Here is a 17,786-nt window from a genome sequence, read left to right on the forward strand (position 1 = left end):
CCTTTAATTCTATGATTTCTGCTTTTCAACAAATGTTGTCTGGGTAAACATCAAGTCAACCAAGTGTGTGATGGCACCAGATGGCTGCAGGAGCAGCTGTAAAAATCTGCAGAAGTCCCTGGTGCAGAAGCCTGGGCAGGAAGGAGTAAAAGCATTGCTGTGCCTCAAATTCCTGATGCCCACTGGAGCAGGAAAGTTAAAGCAGGATTAGAGCAGGATGTGTCTGGGAAGGGGCAGTGCCCTCCTGGGGCAGCACCGTTTTGGGGCCAACTTCCCTGTTCTGGTCTGTGGTGACCAAGCCACACAAAGGGCAGCTCCAGGGCAGCCCTGGGGTCAGGAGAGGGCATGAACTGCTCACTGAGAGCAGATCCAGCAGAGAGGGATCTACCAGGAGACCCCCAGAGCCCCTGGAGCCGTTTCCAGAAAGGCCCAGAAGAACAGACTGCATGTGCTCACACGCAGAGCAGGAAGCTGGATGCCAGGGTGGGGAATGTTTCCTCCAAAAAGTATCCCCAAACCCGGGCAGTGCCCCAGCACCACCCTGCTTGGATCAATGCTGGAGCCAGGACTGGTGATCTCCTTTCCTACCCAATCTCTCTTTCACACTCTCCTGCCTCCCTCTTCATTTCACTCTTTTATTTCTCTCACTATTACAATGTAGGGGCAAAACGTGTTCATTTCCACACCGAGTGTGGAGCTGGCCAATAAAACCTGGTGAGCTTTGGTTTGGGACCCTTCTGGCTTTTGCCATTCCTTTGTGACCCTTCTTTTGGGCACCTATGGCTCCTGGGTGCTCCCTTCTACACAAGAGTGGGATGTGACACCTGGCACGACTGAGTCACCGAACAATGGAACAACAGATTTCAAAGAAAAAGCAGCTGAGATGAGCACACAGTGATGCACTGGGGGGAACACGTCAGATGGAAGATGACAGGCTGGTGGCTGACAATTATCTCTCAGGAACAAGCTGTCACTGCTCTGACAATGTTACAACACAGTTCAGTGATCAGCAGTTCCAAAAACAAACCAGATAGTAGAAATTCCCTGGCAAGGAGCAGGAAACGTGGCCAGGACAGTGCAGGGCATCTGAAACTGCCAAGTCCTGAGCCTCGAGGGGCAAAACTCTGCTGGTGGAGGGAGCAGGGGTGGCAAAGGGTCTGAAGTGGGTGGGGGAGATCTGCTCAGGGACATCTCCAGTGCACAAAGCTGTTTTCTGCCAGCCAGGAGGGGACAGCCAGGGCACAGGGACAGGAGCAGAGGGAACGGCCTCAGGCTGGGCCAGGGCAGGCTCAGCTTGGCCAGCAGCAGGAATTTGCCCATGGAAAGGGTGCTCAGGCACTGGAACTGCCCAGGGAGGGTTGCAGTGCCATCCCTGCAGGTTGTGAAAGTTCCTCTCATTTGCCTCACGACCGTGCCCAGGACAAACATCGAGACCCTGAGGAGTCTGATCCAGGTTCTGGCCTGCTGGTGGTGGATGAACGCCAGAAATCCTGAGGGCCCTGAGCAGAATTCTGGCCTGCCAAGGGATTGTTCACAGCTGTGCCTACAGCTTCTGGCAGGGCCCGCCAAGGGGGTGACACACCCTGTTTGCTGGCACCTGTTTCGGAACAATAGCCCAGGAATTCCCCCACCTCTTGGCCTGGCTGGGCTTTTCTGGGGTAACCTTTGGTGGTCCCCCCTCACAGAAAAGCCATCAGCTGCTTTACGACCACCATGATGGATGGGCTGAGATGGGAGAAGCCTCTCCCTCAAGGACTGGGACTGAAACCCCTGTGTGGAGATGTTCCCCCCTCTTTCCAAGGACTGGGACTGACACCCCTGTGTGGGGATGTTCCCCCCTCTTTCCAAGGACTGGGACTGACACCCCTGTGTGGAGATGTTCCCCCCTCCTGAGGACTGGGACTGACACCCCTGTGTGGAGATGTTCCCCCCTCCCAAGGACTGGGACTGAAACCCCTGTGTGGAGATGTTCCCCCTCCCAAGGACTGGGACTGACACCCCTGTGTGGAGATGTTCCCCCCTCCTGAGGACTGGGACTGACACCCCTGTGTGGAGATGTTCCCCCCTCCCAAGGACTGGGACTGAAACCCCTGTGTGGAGATGTTCCCCCCTCTTTCCAAGGACTGGGACTGACACCCCTGTGTGGAGATGTTCCCCCCTCTTTCCAAGGACTGGGACTGACACCCCTGTGTGGAGATGTTCCCCCTCTTTCCAAGGACTGGGACTGACACCCCTGTGTGGAGATGTTCCCCCCTCCTGAGGACTGGGACTGACACCCCTGTGTGGAGATGTTCCCCCTCTTTCCAAGGACTGGGACTGACACCCCTGTGTGGAGATGTTCCCCCCTCCCAAGGACTGGGACTGACACCCCTGTGTGGAGATGTTCCCCCTCCCAAGGACTGGGACTGACACCCCTGTGTGGAGATGTTCCCCCTCCCAAGGACTGGGACTGACACCCCTGACCCAGGGGAGGGGGAGGCGAGCTGACCAAAGCGAGGTTTTGCCAAGCTCTACCTGCTGGCTGCACCAAGAGGACAATGGCTCTCACTGCTGAGAACATGGACTGCCTGCTACATCTCTTTTTTATTGTATCTGTTCCCCCGCCTCGCAATTTTCCATAGAGTTATCATAATAAAAACCTTTGAGTTAACCAGAGATTTTGAGATCTCCTGGATGTAACAGGCAGGTCCTCGGCTGGACTGGACCGAAGGACTTTGTCTTACATTTGGTAGCTATATCCCCCCTCTCTCTCTCTCTCTCTCTCTCTCTCTCTCTCTCTTTTTCTCTCTTTCTCTATCTTTTCTCTCCCTCTGTCTCATTTGCTGTGGTCATTCTATGAAGGTGCATTTGTTTTGACTGCAATCCCCTTTCTGTGTTGGTGTTTTGCACTCTGAGATCAGTTAACAAACCATCACCACCCCCGTTCCTACGAGCAGATTGTGACACGGGTGTCCCCTGGAGGTGGCACTCAGTGCTCTGGGCTGGGGACAACGTGGGGAGGTCTCTTCCAACCTCAGGGATTCTGTGATCACCAGAGCAGGGTGCACCCAGAGCCTAAAGTGCTCACACATGAAATTTAGAAGGATCTGCTCCTCAGGCAAGTGATTCATCCCTGAAACAGCAGTGATGTGAGTGAAGAAAAGAGCAAATCAGCCCCCAAAGCTGCTCCAGGAGGAGGACTCTGCCCCCATGCTGAGGGCAGGGGCTTTCCACGGGCTCTGGTGAGGCTTTCTGTAGCAGACACAGGGCTGGCTACAGCTCCGTGCAGGGATGTTTAGAGATAGGTGTTTGCTGAGTCACAGGAATTGAACCAGGAGTTCTCACTCTGGTGCTCCAGGCCTGCTTATCTCTCTGTGACCCCATAGGCTAGTTTCCCTAACCCTTACAACTGGTCAGTTTTCAATTCCCCTAACCCTATAAAAGAGGCTGTCTTGGCCCATTTCTAGAAGAGCAGCTTCAAGACCCTTCATGAGACCCTCAGAACAAACCATCGTGGAACCCTTGGCCGCCTTCTCCTCTCTCCTCGTCTGCCTTCCAGGAGCCACGGCCAGCCACAGCCCCTAGAGCAAGCTGAGAGCTGAATCCATAAAAGAGCTGATTTTCACTGAGAGCTGACAATCACTGAGCTTGCTAGGGGTCACAGCTGTGCCACAGTCTGGCCTAGGGCACCCCAGCCTCCAGAGGGCTGAGGTATCCAGCCTGAGACTGCTTGCCTGGGGCGCTTACCCTACGAGGGCCCAGCTATCCGGCTAAGGAGCTAGCCCCTGTGGCTTCATTTTATTTTACAGCTTTCAGCACCAGTGGATGTGCTCAGGTGTTCCAAGGAGGTGCACTGCTCCCCCTCAGCTCTGCATTTCGGGTTTGTGGTGGGAGTTGTTACTTTCCCTCTGAGCCAGCAGCCTGTGTGTCATTTGCTGCCTTTTGCATTTTCCCCGTGACTTGTTCCATACCCAGAGCCCTGGGTCAGTCCCCCTGGGCTCTTCTGCCTGGTGCAATGGGCAGGTCCCAGGGAGGGGAGGAAAGAGGGTTTGTGGTGAGGGCCAGGGCTGGACACACACCTGCTTTGGGAAGGAAACTCTGGATTTCTCCCAGGCAGGAGCAGCCAGCTGCCACCCAAGCCTGGTCCCTGTGCTGACAAACCCTGGCACCAGCCACAGCTCCTTAAAGAGAGGGGGAAGTTCCTCCCCAGGGCCAGCACCTGTGCCAGCAGCTTTGCTGTAAAAGCTGCCCCAGGAAGCTGCTGGGCTGCTTGTGAGTGGTGGAGAGAGTGTGAGGCTTTTCAGGCTGGTAAGGTTGACTGATTTGGGGGCATAAATGCAGTTGTAATGCAAGTGAGCTACTTCCTAGCTCTCAGGTTTCTGTGTCTGTCTCCTCAGGCCTGTAGTTGCTTTTTCTGGGGCATTTTGTGCTATTTTAATGCTGTAAATGCTTTGTCTTGCTTCTGTGTTTTGCAAAATTCTTCTTAAAATGTGTCTGGTTCAGGCCCTTGTGCTGTGTCAACGAGGAATGGGAAGGAATTTTCTTGGTCAAGTCTTGATGTTGGTTGATTGGTGTTGGCTTTTGGGTTTTTTAGAAAATGACTATAAAATTGGTCCCAGCCTCTAGGCAGGCAGAGGAGGCCGAGGCACAGTGTGTGAAATGTCTTTTATTGCTCAAATCAGAGCAGGCTGGAGCACCCTGGGGTGGTGGGAGGTGACCCTGCCCATGGCAGGGGTGGAATGAGATGGGCTTTAGGATTCCTTCCAGCCTTCTGTGATTCTTTGGTGATTCAGCTCTCCAGTGGAGACCTCAGGAGAGGGTTTCCAACTCTCAGACACAGATAAAGAAAATGTTTTCCTGTCTTACCATAGTCCTGACGTCGCTGTGGGCCTCCTGCAGCTCCTGGCCCACACAAGGGGCTGTGTTTGGTGCATCCCCTGAACCCAGGAGAGACATCCCTGCACTCCCCCTGCCTTGGTGCACAAGGGCTGGGAGCTCCTCTCTGAAGCACTGGGGAGGCAAAAGGACCCCGAAGGGAGTGGGTGTCCCAGAGCACCCTCCTGGCTCAGGGCTGATGGAGAGCTCAGCCCCAGCTCTCCCAGGGCTGTTTGTCCCCACGGTGGTGCTGTCCTGGTGATAACGGTGCCCGACCTTGCAGCCTGCCTGGGGGGGCTGCTCCGCGGCCTTGGTGCCATCAAGATGTGCTGTATTGCCCCTGGAGGAGCTGCCCGGCTGCACAGCACCTCCCTCGCTGCTGCCCGCCGCAAACCGCTCCTGGGCTGTCCCCGCTCCTGGGCTGTCCCCGCTCCTGGGCTGTCCCCTCTCTGCCCAGCCCCGTCCCCTCTCTGCCCAGCCCTGTCCCCTCTCTGCCCAGCTCTGTCCCCTCTGCCCCCTCTGCTCTGCCCAGCTCTGTCCCCTCTCCTGGGCTGTCCCCTCTATCCCAGCCCTGTCCCCTCTCTGTCCCCTCTCTCCCATAGCTCTGTCCTCTCTCCCCCAGCGCTGTCCCCTCTCTGTGCCCAGTCCCCTCTCTGTCCCCTCTCCCCCAGCGCTGTCCCCTCGCTGTCCCCTGGCTGTCCCCTGTCCCCCAGCGCTGTCCCCTCTCTCGCAGCCCGTTCCCGGGATGGCGGTGGCGCTGGCGGTGGCGCTGGCGGTGGCTCTGGTGCCGCTGGCAGCCGAGGCGGGGAAGGAGCCGCTGCTGAACGTCTGCATGGATGCCAAACACCACAAGAGCGAGCCGGGCCCCGAGGGGAAGCTCTACGAGCAGGTAGGAGCGGGGCTGGCACACCTGGCTGGCACACCTGGCTGGCACACCTGGCCGGGTACCTGCACACCTGGCAGGTACCTGCTCACCGCGGGCTCTGGGGGTTTGGCCGCTGCCTGCCCAGGGCTGGAGCCCCTCGGGCTGTGAGATCCGTGTGTGCTGCCCTCCTGCATCTGCTGGGACAGGAACAGGGACAGGGACAGGGACAGGGACAGGGGGCTGCCAGCTCAGGGCCACCCAGGAAGGAAGGAAGGAAGGAAGGAAGGAAGGAAGGGCTCTCCTCTGCTCCCTCAGTGTGGGACACCCTCCTTGCTCTGCCCAGCCCCTCGGTGGAGGAAGGGGGGTCTGTTTCTGTCCCTTGGGCTGGCACAATTCCTGCTCAGGAGCTGATCTCCTGCTGCTCCAGCTCTGCCTTGCTGCAGTGCCCAGCTCCTGGGGCCACAGTGGCCAAGAGTTTGCTGCAGAGGACAAAGTGCTGTGGCTGCTGTGGGCTCTGCTCCCTGGAGCTGCTGCCTGTCCCCTCTCTGCTGCAGTGCTCCCCCTGGAAGGACAACGCCTGCTGCACGGCCAACACCAGCCTGGAGGCCCACAAGGACCAGTCCTACCTCTACAACTTCAACTGGAACCACTGTGGGGTGATGCCACCCAAATGCAAGCGCCACTTCATCCAGGACACGTGCCTGTACGAGTGCTCCCCCAACCTGGGGCCCTGGATCCAGCAGGTGGGCTCAGACCCAGGAATCCTGGAGCTCTTGGGGTTGGGAGGGACATTAAAACTCATCCTGTGCCAGCCCTGCCATGGCAGGGACACCTCCCACTGTGCCAGGCTGCTCCAGCCCCAGTGTCCAGCCTGGCCTTGGGCACTGCCAGGGATCCAGGGGCAGCCCCAGCTGCTCTGGGAATTCCATCCCAGCCCTGCCCACCCTGCCAGGGAAGGATTTCTCTTCAGTATCTAGGCTGTCTCAGCTTTTCCCTCGGGGTAGAAAGATTCCAAGGACTTTTCTGGCGTGTGACTGATGGAAGAATTCCTTGTGTCAGGACCCATCCGTGCTGGGGCTGAGGCTCCTCTGGGACCAGCAGTGGTCCCCCGGGAGGGGCTGGGGGATCTGGGCTGTGGCAGATCCTCCAGGTCCCTCCTGCCCAGCGTGCCTGGCCCTGTGCCCTGCAGGCTGACAGCAGCTGGCGGCGGGAGAGGATCCTGCACGTGCCCCTGTGCAGGGAGGACTGCGAGCAGTGGTGGCAGGACTGCAGGGACGCCCTCACCTGCAAGGACAACTGGCACAAGGGCTGGAACTGGGCCACAGGTTGGTGGGCTCTGGGGGCCTTTCCTCACCCCCAGGCAGGTCACTGGCAGTGCCACTGCTGCCAGGAGCCCTCTTGTCAGAACCCAGGACATTCCTCTGGCTGTCCTGGAGGACTGGAGACCCTGGCAGGGGGCTCAGAGACCTTGGCACGGAGTCAGACACCTGTGCCTTTGATTTTAACCCATGAAAACAATTCCCAACTCTGTGTGAGGAGTTACAAGCCACAAGGGTTTGAGTAGAATAACAGTGAATTTGTCACAGGGTGAAAAAGTAGAATTTTGGAGATTTAGAGGGGGGGTTCAAGAAGCAAGGTGGAGGAATCTGGGTGTGTCTTCTCCTTCTCCTTCTCCTTCTCCTTCTCCTTCTCCTTCTCCTTCTCCTTCTCCTTCTCCTTCTCCTTCTCCTTCTCCTTCTCCTTCTCCTTCTCCTTCTCCTTCTCCTTCTCCTTCTCCTTCTCCTTCTCCTTCTCCTTCTCCTTCTCCTTCTCCTTCTCCTTCTCCTTCTCCTTCTCCTTCTCCTTCTCCTTCTCCTTCTCCTTCTCCTTCTCCTCCTTCTCCTTCTCCTTCTCCTTCTCCTTCTCCTTCTCCTTCTCCTTCTCCTTCTCGCCCTCCACCTTCTGCTGTGATGGTGACACTTGTGGATTGGTTTAGAGACAGACTGTCTAACACAGGTGACAGGTATTGGGAAGTTATGGTAAATAAAGTACAGGTAGTTCTTAGTATAAAAGCCAACACCACCCCAAGGGCAGGGACTGTGCCACAGCCCGACCTGCTGGACAGAGCTCAGCAGGGCAGAGACAGAATGTCCTAGAGAAGGGAAAATAAACAACCTTGAGAACCAGAGCTGAGGAGTCTCGGCTTCTTCAGTGGTGGGGCTGGGAGAAAAAGGACTTTCTAACACCTCAGGGCCATCACAGGCCCAGGAACCAAGACCCCCTCACCTCTCTGGGGTGGCCAAGCAGGTGGCCGAGCCCCCAGTGCCCAGCTCAGGTGTGGCCGTGGGCAGGTGACCCTGCTCCTCCCAGGGGAAGGACGGCCATAAGGGCCGTGCCCTCCCTGGGGTCTGTCCCAGTGCCACGCTGCTGTGTCCCCAGGAACCAACCGCTGTCCCTGGGGCTCCGAGTGCCGGCCCTTCCACCAGGTGTTCCCCCGGCCCCAGGACCTGTGCGAGAAGATCTGGTCCGGCTCCTTCAGGTACAGCGCCGAGCGCCGGGGCAGCGGCCGCTGCATCCAGATGTGGTTCGACCCTGCCCGCGGCAACCCCAACGCGGCAGTGGCCCGGTACTACGCCGGGACAAGGAGATCCTCCCCCGGCCAGGAGGGGACCCTGGCTCCCCCGAGCCGCGGCAGCGGGCGGGCTGTGCCCTGGGCCCCGCTGGCCCTGCTGCCCCTGGCGCTGCTGCTGCTCCCCCCGGGGCTGGGGGCTGGGGGCTCCCTGTGACCGCTCTGGGAGGGGGCCGAGCAGCTCTGTCCGTCTGTCCCAGTGCTCAGCACAGGCTGTGTGGCTGGACCACCTCTCTGCTGCCACAGCGGGGATTTCCCTGCCCCTGCCTCTGGGGAAGAGCAGGGCAGTCTCTGCTCTGCTGTGGGAGCTGCTGCCCATCTGTGCCCCCCCTTGGCTGAGCTCTGGTGCCTGGAGTTTGGGCTGCTGTGACTCCCTGAAGTGCCTCTGGTAATAAAGTCTGGTCCTGTTTCAGCCTTGCTGTACTGATGTGAAATATTCCTGAGGGGAGAGAATGCCCTGGGGTGCTGCTGGGTGTGGGGTCTGTAAAGGGAGGAATTGGCCTGGGGGCAGGAAAGATCATAAAATCATAAATGGTTGGGATTGGAAGAGATGTCAAATCTCATTTCTTTCCACTCCCCTGCCATGGCAGGGACACCTCCCACTGTGCCAGGCTGCTCCAGCCCCAGTGTCCAGCCTGGCCTTGGGCACTGCCAGGGATCCAGGGGCAGCCCCAGCTGCTCTGGGCACCCTGGGCCAGGGCCTGCCCACCCTGCCAGGAACAATTCCTCATTGCCAAGATCCCACCCAGCCCTGCCCTCTGGCACTGGGAGCCATTCCCTGGCTCCTGTCCCTCCATCCTTGTCCCCAGTCCCTCTGCAGCTCTCCTGGAGCCCCTTCAGGCCCTGCCAGGGGCTCTGAGCTCTCCCTGGAGCTTCTCCTCTCCAGGTGAGCACCCCCAGCTCTCCCAGCCTGGCTCCAGCCCTGGAGCAGCCCCGTGGCCCCTCTGGGCTCTCTCCAGCAGCTCCAGGTCCTGGCTGTGCTGGCCCAGGGCTGGGGCAGCCCTGCAGGTGGGGGCAGAGGAGCAGAGCTGTCCCTGCTGTGCCCCTGGCCAGGGGCTGCAGCCCAGGTGAGCTGGCTCAGCCCTGCCACACCTGCCTTGGGCTCAAGGTGAAGGTTCCCAGACTGCAGGAGCGGGGCAAGACTTGCTGCTCTGCTCGTCTGGGGTTTTTCTTCCTCTGAGGCAGAACCTGGAGCAGAAGCTCAGCAGGGTGCTGCAGGGAAGGCAGGGGTGGGCAGAGCTGGGTGCCCTGCCTGGAGAGAGGGGTGCCCTGCTGCTGCTTTTGGGGTTGGACAAAGCAGAAACCAGGCTGAGCCCCCAGCTCAGAGCTGCTCACCTGAGTGAGGTGAAGGTGTGTCAGAGCAGGGGAAGCCCCTAGGAAGGACCCCCAGGTGCCAGCACTGAGCCCTTCCCCACAGCTGCTGAGCTGGCACAGCCCAGGCACAGCTGGCTGCCGCTCCAGGGCCTGGACCCTGTAAAAGCCCAGGCTGTTAACTGGGCATCTTCCAGCACCCCTCTGCCTGGGCACCTCCTGGGGATGCCCCTCCAGGCCACCCCTCAGGGCTGGGGTCTGGGTGAGGGACATCAGCCTGTGCTCAGCAGTGGGCTCTGCTGCCTTCAACAGGACTGCCTGGCTCTGGTTCCAGATGTGCTGCTGGTGCTGCAGCTGCCTGTGCTGTGCAGCAAACAGTGCTGATTAACCCCTGAGCCAGCCACTGCCATGGTGGATCCCTGACTTACAGAAATACACCTGGGTTCCCAGCCCCAGTCCTGCAGGATTGAGTCACATCCGTGTTCGGTCACACTGTGCAGAGCTTTGGACAGCAGCTCTGGGCTGGGCTTGGACCCAGGCACACCCAGAGCCCCCTCTGGGGAGCAGCTCAGGGGGCCAGGGGGTCCAGAGGGGCTGGGGGGTGGTTTGGGGTCCGTGGGGAGTGTTTGGGGTCCATAGGGAGTGTTTGGGGTCTGTGGGGAGTGTTTGGGTTCCATAGGGAGTGTTTGGGGTCCATGGGGAGTGTTTGGGGTCCGTGAGGAGTGTTTGGGGTCCATGGGGAGTGTCTGGGGTCCATAGGGAATGTTTGGGGTGTGTGGGGAGTGTTTGGGGTCTGTGGGGAGTGTTTGGGGTCCATGGGGAATGTTTGGGGTCCATGGGGAGTGTCTGGGGTCCATAGGGAGTGTTTGGGGTCTGTGGGGAGTGTTTGGGGTCCATAGGGAGTGTTTGGGGTCCATAGGGAGTGTTTGGGGTCCATGGGGAGTGTTTGGGTTCCATAGGGAGTGTTTGGGGTCTGTGGGGAGTGTTTGGGGTCCGTGGGGAGTGTCTGGGGTCCTTCCTGCTCCTCAGGACTCAGGGGGAGGCTCTCATGGCACCCTTTGTGTCCCACTCTGCCAAGGCAGGGCTGCCTGGGCCTGGCCAAGTCCAGGCTGCAGAGCTCTGTAGTACTTAAATATGTTCAGGAGGTTTTAGATCAGAGCAGCGATTTCCAGAAGCTTTTCTGGCACATTTTCATTTCACAGGGTTCCTAGGGACACAGCCCCTGCCACGGCTGATCTCTAATTCCTTTCCTTTACATGAAACAGAGAAGCACTTTCCCTCTCCAACTCAAATAGGATGCATTTAATCTAATTGCTCTAAATGCTCTCTCCTGTCTCCAAAATTGGAAGGTGGAGCCCACAACTGACCAGGGCTCAGAAAGGTTTTCTAGTCCCTGAGTGGGGGGTGAGGTTTGCCCTGCCTGCCCAGGTAGGGATAGGGAAGGGGGAGAAACCCCAAACACTGCCCCAGGAGGGATGGGGAAGGGGGAGAGACCCCAAACACTGCCCAGGAGGGATGGGGAAGGGGGAGAAACCCCAAACACTGCCCCAGGAGGGATGGGGAAGGGGGAGAGACCCCAAACACTGCCCAGGAGGGATGGGGAAGGGAGAGAAACCCCAAACACTGCCCCAGGAGGGAGGGGAAGGGGGAGAAACCCCAAACACTGCCCCAGGAGGGATGAGGAAGGGGGAGAAACCCCAAACACTGCCCCAGGAGGGATGGGGAAGGGAGAGAAACCCCAAACACTGCCCCAGGAGGGACAGGGAAAGGGGAGAAACCCCAAACACTGCCCCAGGAGGGACGGGGAAGGGGGGAGCAAACCCAAACAGCTCAGAAGGCAAAGCTGCTGGGGTGGAGGGGATCTGCTCTGGGCAGCTCTGCTCTGGCTCTGGCAGGTGCCAGGCCCTGTCCTGCTCTGGCAGGTGCCCAGACCCTGTCCTGCTCTGGCTCTGGCAGGTGCCAGGTCCCTGTCCTGCTCTGGCAGGTGCCCAGACCCTGTCCTGCTCTGGCAGGTGCCAGGCCCTGTCCCTCCAAGGGCTCTGGGATCCTGCAGAGCAGTGCTGGGCTCTGCTCCTGTCCCAAACCCAGGGCTCCCTGTGCTGCAGGGAGGTCTGAGCTCGTGCCTTCCCACCAGGGCTGGTTCTGTGCTCTGAAGGGGCTGTGGGATCAGCCCAGCCGAGGCTGCAGCCAGCTCCTCCTCAGGCACTCCCAGCTCATCCCCAGGGGCTGGGGGCTCTCAGCAGCTCCTGCCTCCCCCCAGAAAGGTGGGTTGCTGCAGCCTGGCCAGGTGAAGCTGCCCAGGTGAGGCAGGTGCTGCCAAAGGGGGCTCGGGGGGGCTGGGGGCTGCTCTGGGGGAGCTGACCAGGAGGGGGTCAGGGGGGACACTGGCAGCACACAGGGGAGGGGTCCTGGGCAGGGCCAGCAGGGGCTGGGCTGGGGCACGAGGGGATGCACAGCTGGGGAGGCACTGCAGGCACAGAGCAGGACCTGGGAGGAAGAGGAAGATGAACTGTTGGTCTCAGCCCTGCCCCAAATCCCTTCCACCCCTGGGATAGCTGACTTTGTTCCTTCCCAAAGAGGAATATGCAGGAAAATGACAGTCCCATGGTGGTGATTGTTTCGAGGAGAGGAGAAATGCCACTGAGCACTGCTGCAGGTGTCCTGTGGGGTGTCTGTCTGCTTTTGTTTGCCTGGGTGGTGTAGCTGAGAGCACTGGAGCTCAGCAAGGGGCGCTTGGCAATGCTGAGGGGGAGATGTCTCCTTGTCCCAGGCCAGGCTGGACACTGGCCTGGAGCAGCCTGGGACAGCGGGAGGTGTCCCTGCCATGGCAGGGTGGCACTGGGTGGGCTCTGGGGTCCCTCCAGCCCCAACCCCTCCAGGATTCTCCCACTGCACAAGGACAATGGCCAGGAGGTGACATTCCAGGAACCCACGGGGTTCATTAGAGATGGAATCCAAATAACAACTCCTTTTTCTCCCCAAACCTCACCAATGCAATGACTGGGCAGGAAGGGCACTGGGAGGCACCTGGCATAAATTCCCACCTTTGTGGTGCTGCCTGGCATGAGGAAAGCCAGAAGTGACGATGTGCAGAAGGAAGTGGCACAAGCATGGAAAGCAAAGAGGAAGGGAAGGCAGGAAGGGGTGTGCCTTCAGCAAGGGGCAGATGAAAGCACAGGCTGCTCTGTTATCCCTGCGGATAACAGCACGGGGAGTGATGGGTGCTGTGACCAGGCAGCGCTGACTTGGCTCTAACATCAGCAGCAAAGAAATCAGGGAGAACTGGGGGGAAAACCAAAGGCTAATCAAAGAGATGGTTTAAAGTGAGCAGGGCAGGGTAAGGGCAGGGTGACAATTGCTCTGGGAGCACTCACAGAGGGGCAGGGCAGCCCGGGGGCTGCTGGCAGAGATCTTGGGGCACGAACAGAAGATAAATGGGAATGAAAACCAGCGAGGAGAGAGGCAACAGGGGCAGGGAAAAGGGCAGAGAACCCCTGGGATTAACAATCCGTTCCTGAGGAGCTGTGCGGCAGAGAAGGCCAGTCCAGTCCTGCCAGAGCAACAGGGCAGGGACTGCGGGACCCCAGGGACAAACTGTGACAGCGCTGCAACTTCTCCTGCAGGGGGGCAGCACCTGGGGCTGGCAGGGCACAGCCAGGGCATGGGGCTGGGACACACCTGGGACGGGGCTGGGACACACCTGGGACACAGCTGGGCACACCTGGGCACATCTGGGACAGGGCTGGGACACAGCTGGGCACACCTGGGACAGGGCTGGGCACACCTGGGACGGGGCTGGGGCACACCTGGGACAGGGCTGGGACACAGCTGGGCACACCTGGGACAGGGCTGGGACACACCTGGGCACACCTGGGACGGGGCTGGGACACACCTGGGACACAGCTGGGACAGGGCTGGGACACACCTGGGCACACCTGGGACAGGGCTGGGACAGGGCTGGGCACACCTGGGACAGGGCTGGGACACGGCTGGGCACACCTGGGCACACCTGGGACAGGGCTGGGACACAGCTGTGTGAAAAACGTCAATCACTTGTTTTTACAATTTTTAAAAGTTTAATGATAATAAAATGGTTATAAAAATAGCAATATAATGAGAGTAAGAATAATTTGGACAATTTGGATTAGGACAATATGAGACAATACAAACAAGGAGTTATGGACAGTCCAGGTACCTTTTCTGGGCAAAATGAGCCCAAAAAGGCCCCATGTGCACAGAGGATTAACCCTTAAAAGCAACAGCCTGTTGCACATTCCCACAGCCCATCCCTGGTGCATCAATCCCATTCCCACCCAGGATTCTGTCTGGGCAGGGTCAGCTCCTTCCTCTGGATCCTGACGGCGCCTCCAGGGCTGAGCAGGCAGGGAGAAGTTCGTTTGTCCTGATAATGGGGCAACAAATTCTCTTTCTCTGAAAGATTCAGGTGTCCTGTGGCTGCTGTCTGGTGTGAGTCCTTTATTTAAAAAATATCCAACATAGCACAGTTTCTATTTTAACCTTATGTTAGAACCTAAAACTCTATTTAACACACTACTTAAGAAAATTAACCCAGCAGAACTTTCTAACATAACACAAATAATAATAATTTGAATATTTGTGAGAAGCCAATCATAAACCAGGCATTTTTCACATTTCTCTCCTCAGTTTGGTAAAAAGACACCTCCTAGGACCTTTGGGGCTTCACCTCAACTGGACAGAGGCCAAGAGGTCCCACCCAGGTAATTTGCTAGAAAAAGAAGAGAACAAAGGAAATAATTGCTTTTGTAGGATGTTTTAGCAGGAGCAAGAACCTCTTGCCCCTGATTCAGTTCTTCTCTGTAAGAGCTTTGTTATTTTTGCCTTTAATTAAACTTTTTCTGTTTCCAACTGCACCTCAGAAGCCATGCTGGTGATTTTGTGCCATTGAGGCCCAATCAATTGTGCATTGATTTTGTGCTGGGCTGTCTCAGGGGGGTCCTCTGAGAGCTCCGGGGCCCTGGCTCGAGGAGAGACCATCAGGCTCCCTGCAGGCACCAGGGTTTGGTGGAGGAACCCCCCAGGACTGTCAGAGCAGGGTTACTGAGCCCCCCTCTGCCTTGGCCGGGGTGAGCTCTGTCCCTCAGGGGGGCAGAGGGACTCCACGGACTCTCAAGGTTCCCTGTATTCCCATTGGCATATTCCCTTCAGGAATTTCGTGTGGGTTGTTTATTTCCCCCCTGCCCTGCAGATCTCACTCGCTGTCTGTGCATTTTGGGGCTCCTCAGGGACAGCTTCTCCTCCTCCTGCTCATGGGCTGATCCTCACCACCAGTGCCTGGGGGCTGGGATCACAGAACCCCAGCAGGTCTGGGTTGGAGGAGACCTCAAAGATCCCCTTGCTCCACCCTAGCCACGGGCAGGGACCCTTCCACCAGAAGTGGGTGTTATTGCAGTGGGAATAAGGAGCTGGGGCTTGGTGAGCAGCCACCAACCCTTCCTGCATTCTCTCAGCAAATCCTGCGGGCTGGCTGGATTTCTCAGCTCTAAAATATATTAATTCTTACCTAAAGCAGAGGGGGAGGCGTGCTTGTTTTCCTTGAGCATCCTGTTTTAAAGCCAGACTGCTCTCTGTGAGTCTCATCCAGACTTAGTCTGGGGACCTGGCTTTGAGCAAAGGTGACCCTGCAGGAGTGCTGAGTGCTATCAGAGAGCCAGTCCATGGGGAGGGGCTGAGGGAGCTGGAAGGGGCTGGAGAATTCCTGAGGAGCTGGGAAGGGGCTGGAGAATTCCTGAGGAGCTGGGAAGGGGCTGGAGAATTCCTGAGGGAGCTGGGAAGGGGCTGGAGAATCCCTGAGGGAGCTGGGAAGGGGCTGGAGAATTCCTGAGGGAGCTGGGAAGGGGCTGAGCCTGGAGCAGAGGAGGCTCAGGGGGCCCTTGTGGCTCTGCACAAGTCCCTGCCAGGAGGGGACAGCCGGGGGGGTCGGGCTCTGCTGCCAGGGCACAGGGACAGGAGCAGAGGGAACGGCCTCAGGCTGGGCCAGGGCAGGCTCAGCTTGGCCAGCAGCAGGAATTTGCCCATGGAAAGGGTGCTCAGGCCTTGGCAGGGGCTGCCCAGGGAGCTCTGCAGTGCCCATCCCTGCAGGTGTCCCCTGGAGGTGGCACTGAGTGCTCTGGGCTGGGCACAGGGTGGCCATGGGGCACAGCTGGCACTCCCTGGGCTGGGAGGGCTTTGCCAGCCCCAGGGATTTGGGATCTGGGATTTTTGGCTGCACATGGATTTTCTCTTCAGGACTCTCCATGCAGACAGGGTTTCCCCTCCTGACTCCCCTGTGGGCCCCAAGGAACCCTAAAAGCTTAAGTGATCACAGTGGGACCAGAGGCTGTTTTTTCATCAGCACATTTTATAGAAAGTATGTTCTTCTGCAAGATTTATCTCCCAGCTCCAGCCTTTGGGCTAATGAAAGAAATTATCTCTCTTGAAAAATAAAAATACAAAAGGCAGGGTCAGGCATCTGATAAAATCCCAGTTTTCAGAAAAATGCATCATTAATTGTGGTTGTTTGCTGGAGGGAAAAGTGGCCCAGCATTAAAATGATTCACTTTTCCAACATTTATCCAGACCCACTTTCTAACCCTGAATCCATCACTCCCCCAGCAAAACCTGGTCCCTCTGGTGAGTGAGGATGAAATGATCACTGCCCTTGACCCAAAGGCTGCCTGGGCCCCTGCAGAAGTCAGCCATGAATGTCACCCCAAGGCTCTAATTCCCAGAATTTGTGGTATTGAGGTAAGTTGGATGATAAAAATAGCCCCCACAACAATGAGCCCTGGGCACAGATCATCCTGCACCTGGCTGCTGTTGCAGCTGAAAGGAGGAGCAGCGAGGAGCAGTGAGCAGTGGAAGTGCCCAGAAGCAGGGTTTGATACCCAAGGGGGGCTTCAGGGACCTCACCCTGCCCTCGGTGGGGGGCCGAGACCTCCCCACCACCCTGGATGGCTCTGCCCCAGCCCAGCCCTGTCCTGGCAGACTCACCCTGAGCAGGGAGCTGGCCCCTGGCTCTGCAGAGCTCAGACCCAGCCCACAGGAGGCTTCCCTGGGGTGGATTGGGGTCAGCCATGGTTTGGGGTCAGTGATGGTTTGGGGTCAGTGATGGTTTGGGGTCAGTGATGGTTTGGGGTCAGCCATGGTTTGGGGTCAGCCATAGTTTGGGGTCAGCCATGGTTTGGGGTCAGCCGTGGTTTGGGATCAGCCGTGGTTTGGGATCAGCCATGGTTTGGGGTCAGTGATGGTTTGGGGTCAGCCGTGGTTTGGGGTCAGCCCAAAAAGGCCCCACGTGCACAGAGGATTAACCCTTAAAACAACAGCCTGTTGCACATTCCCACAGCCCATCCCTGGTGCATCAATTCCATTCCCACCCAGGATTCTGTCTGGGCAGGGTCAGCTCCTTCCTCTGGATCCTGACGGCGTCTCCAGGGCTGAGCAGGCAGGGAGAAGTTCGTTTGTCCTGATAATGGGGCAATAAATTCTCTTTCTCTGACAGATTTGGGTGTCCTGTGGCTGCTGTCTGGTGTGAGTACCTCATTCCTTTCTTAAAAAAATATCCCACATACATAGTTCCTATTTTAACTACAAAAGTTACCTTTTAACTACAAAACTACATTTACCATACCATTACAAAGTTAATACAGCACTACTGATCCATACAACAAAACACATACAGTAAATGTCTGTGCAGAGCCATGTAATGTGCATTTTCACAGCTATTGTACCCAGTAACTGCCAGAGCTCTGCCACATCCCTCACAGTTACCTTCTCTTGCCTTTAAGCCACAGAAGTCTCCATCTGAAAGCTCCATGAAGCAGATGCTCCCCCTTCCCCTTGCCCTCTTGGGGAGCAGAAGGGTTTTGGGAGCAGGCAGCAAACACAGCCAAGTGTAAAACAGTTCCCAGAGAGGAAGGTGTGGGCGAGCCCAGAGTCTCCAGCCTGGAAGGGAACAGCAGGAGGTTGGGGAAGGGCTCTGTGGTGTCCTGGGGGCTGCAGGAGCTCACCCCAGCTGCTTGCTCTCCCTTAGTGCTAGAACTAAACTGCACTAAGTAAAATAGCAGGTGGCAAATGTAAGACCAGGTACAGGAGGCACTTTTGCCTCAGCAGGATTAATCTTTGGAACAT

General features: G+C 57.7%; 1 protein-coding gene and 1 long non-coding RNA gene across 4 annotated transcripts; both read left to right on the top strand.

The window, feature by feature from the left end:
- The first annotated feature begins 4,050 nt into the window (after positions 1-4,050).
- Positions 4,051-8,739, top strand: LOC132324168 (folate receptor gamma-like). 3 transcript variants are annotated; one of them, XM_059840253.1, is made up of 5 exons: positions 4,051-4,251; positions 5,588-5,743; positions 6,274-6,462; positions 6,909-7,044; positions 8,138-8,739. In XM_059840253.1, exons 2-5 carry the CDS (start codon positions 5,600-5,602, stop codon positions 8,482-8,484), a joined length of 816 nt encoding a protein of 271 aa, XP_059696236.1. In that variant the 5' UTR covers positions 4,051-4,251; positions 5,588-5,599; the 3' UTR covers positions 8,485-8,739. The 3 variants fall into 3 exon arrangements, with proteins under 3 accessions (XP_059696236.1, XP_059696235.1, XP_059696234.1); XM_059840252.1 differs by having other exon boundaries at positions 4,054-4,287; XM_059840251.1 differs by lacking the exon at positions 4,051-4,251 and adding an exon at positions 4,311-4,331.
- A 2,919-nt stretch (positions 8,740-11,658) lies between these two features.
- On the top strand, positions 11,659-17,156 carry LOC132324173 (uncharacterized). Its single transcript, XR_009485535.1, has 4 exons — positions 11,659-11,902; positions 14,304-14,377; positions 16,272-16,403; positions 17,002-17,156. It is a non-coding gene; the product is annotated as an uncharacterized LOC132324173 (long non-coding RNA).
- The last annotated feature ends 630 nt before the right edge of the window (positions 17,157-17,786 follow it).

This window comes from Haemorhous mexicanus, chromosome 2 (genome assembly GCF_027477595.1).
Source record: "Haemorhous mexicanus isolate bHaeMex1 chromosome 2, bHaeMex1.pri, whole genome shotgun sequence".
NCBI lineage: Eukaryota > Metazoa > Chordata > Aves > Passeriformes > Fringillidae > Haemorhous > Haemorhous mexicanus.

Excerpts from the sequence above, each read along its gene's own strand:
- LOC132324168 (XM_059840251.1), top strand. Across the intron at positions 5,744-6,273 it reads AGGGGAAGCTCTACGAGCAG|TGCTCCCCCTGGAAGGACAA; the intron begins GTAGGAGCGGGG and ends TCTCTGCTGCAG. Across the intron at positions 7,045-8,137 it reads GGGCTGGAACTGGGCCACAG|GAACCAACCGCTGTCCCTGG; the intron begins GTTGGTGGGCTC and ends CTGTGTCCCCAG.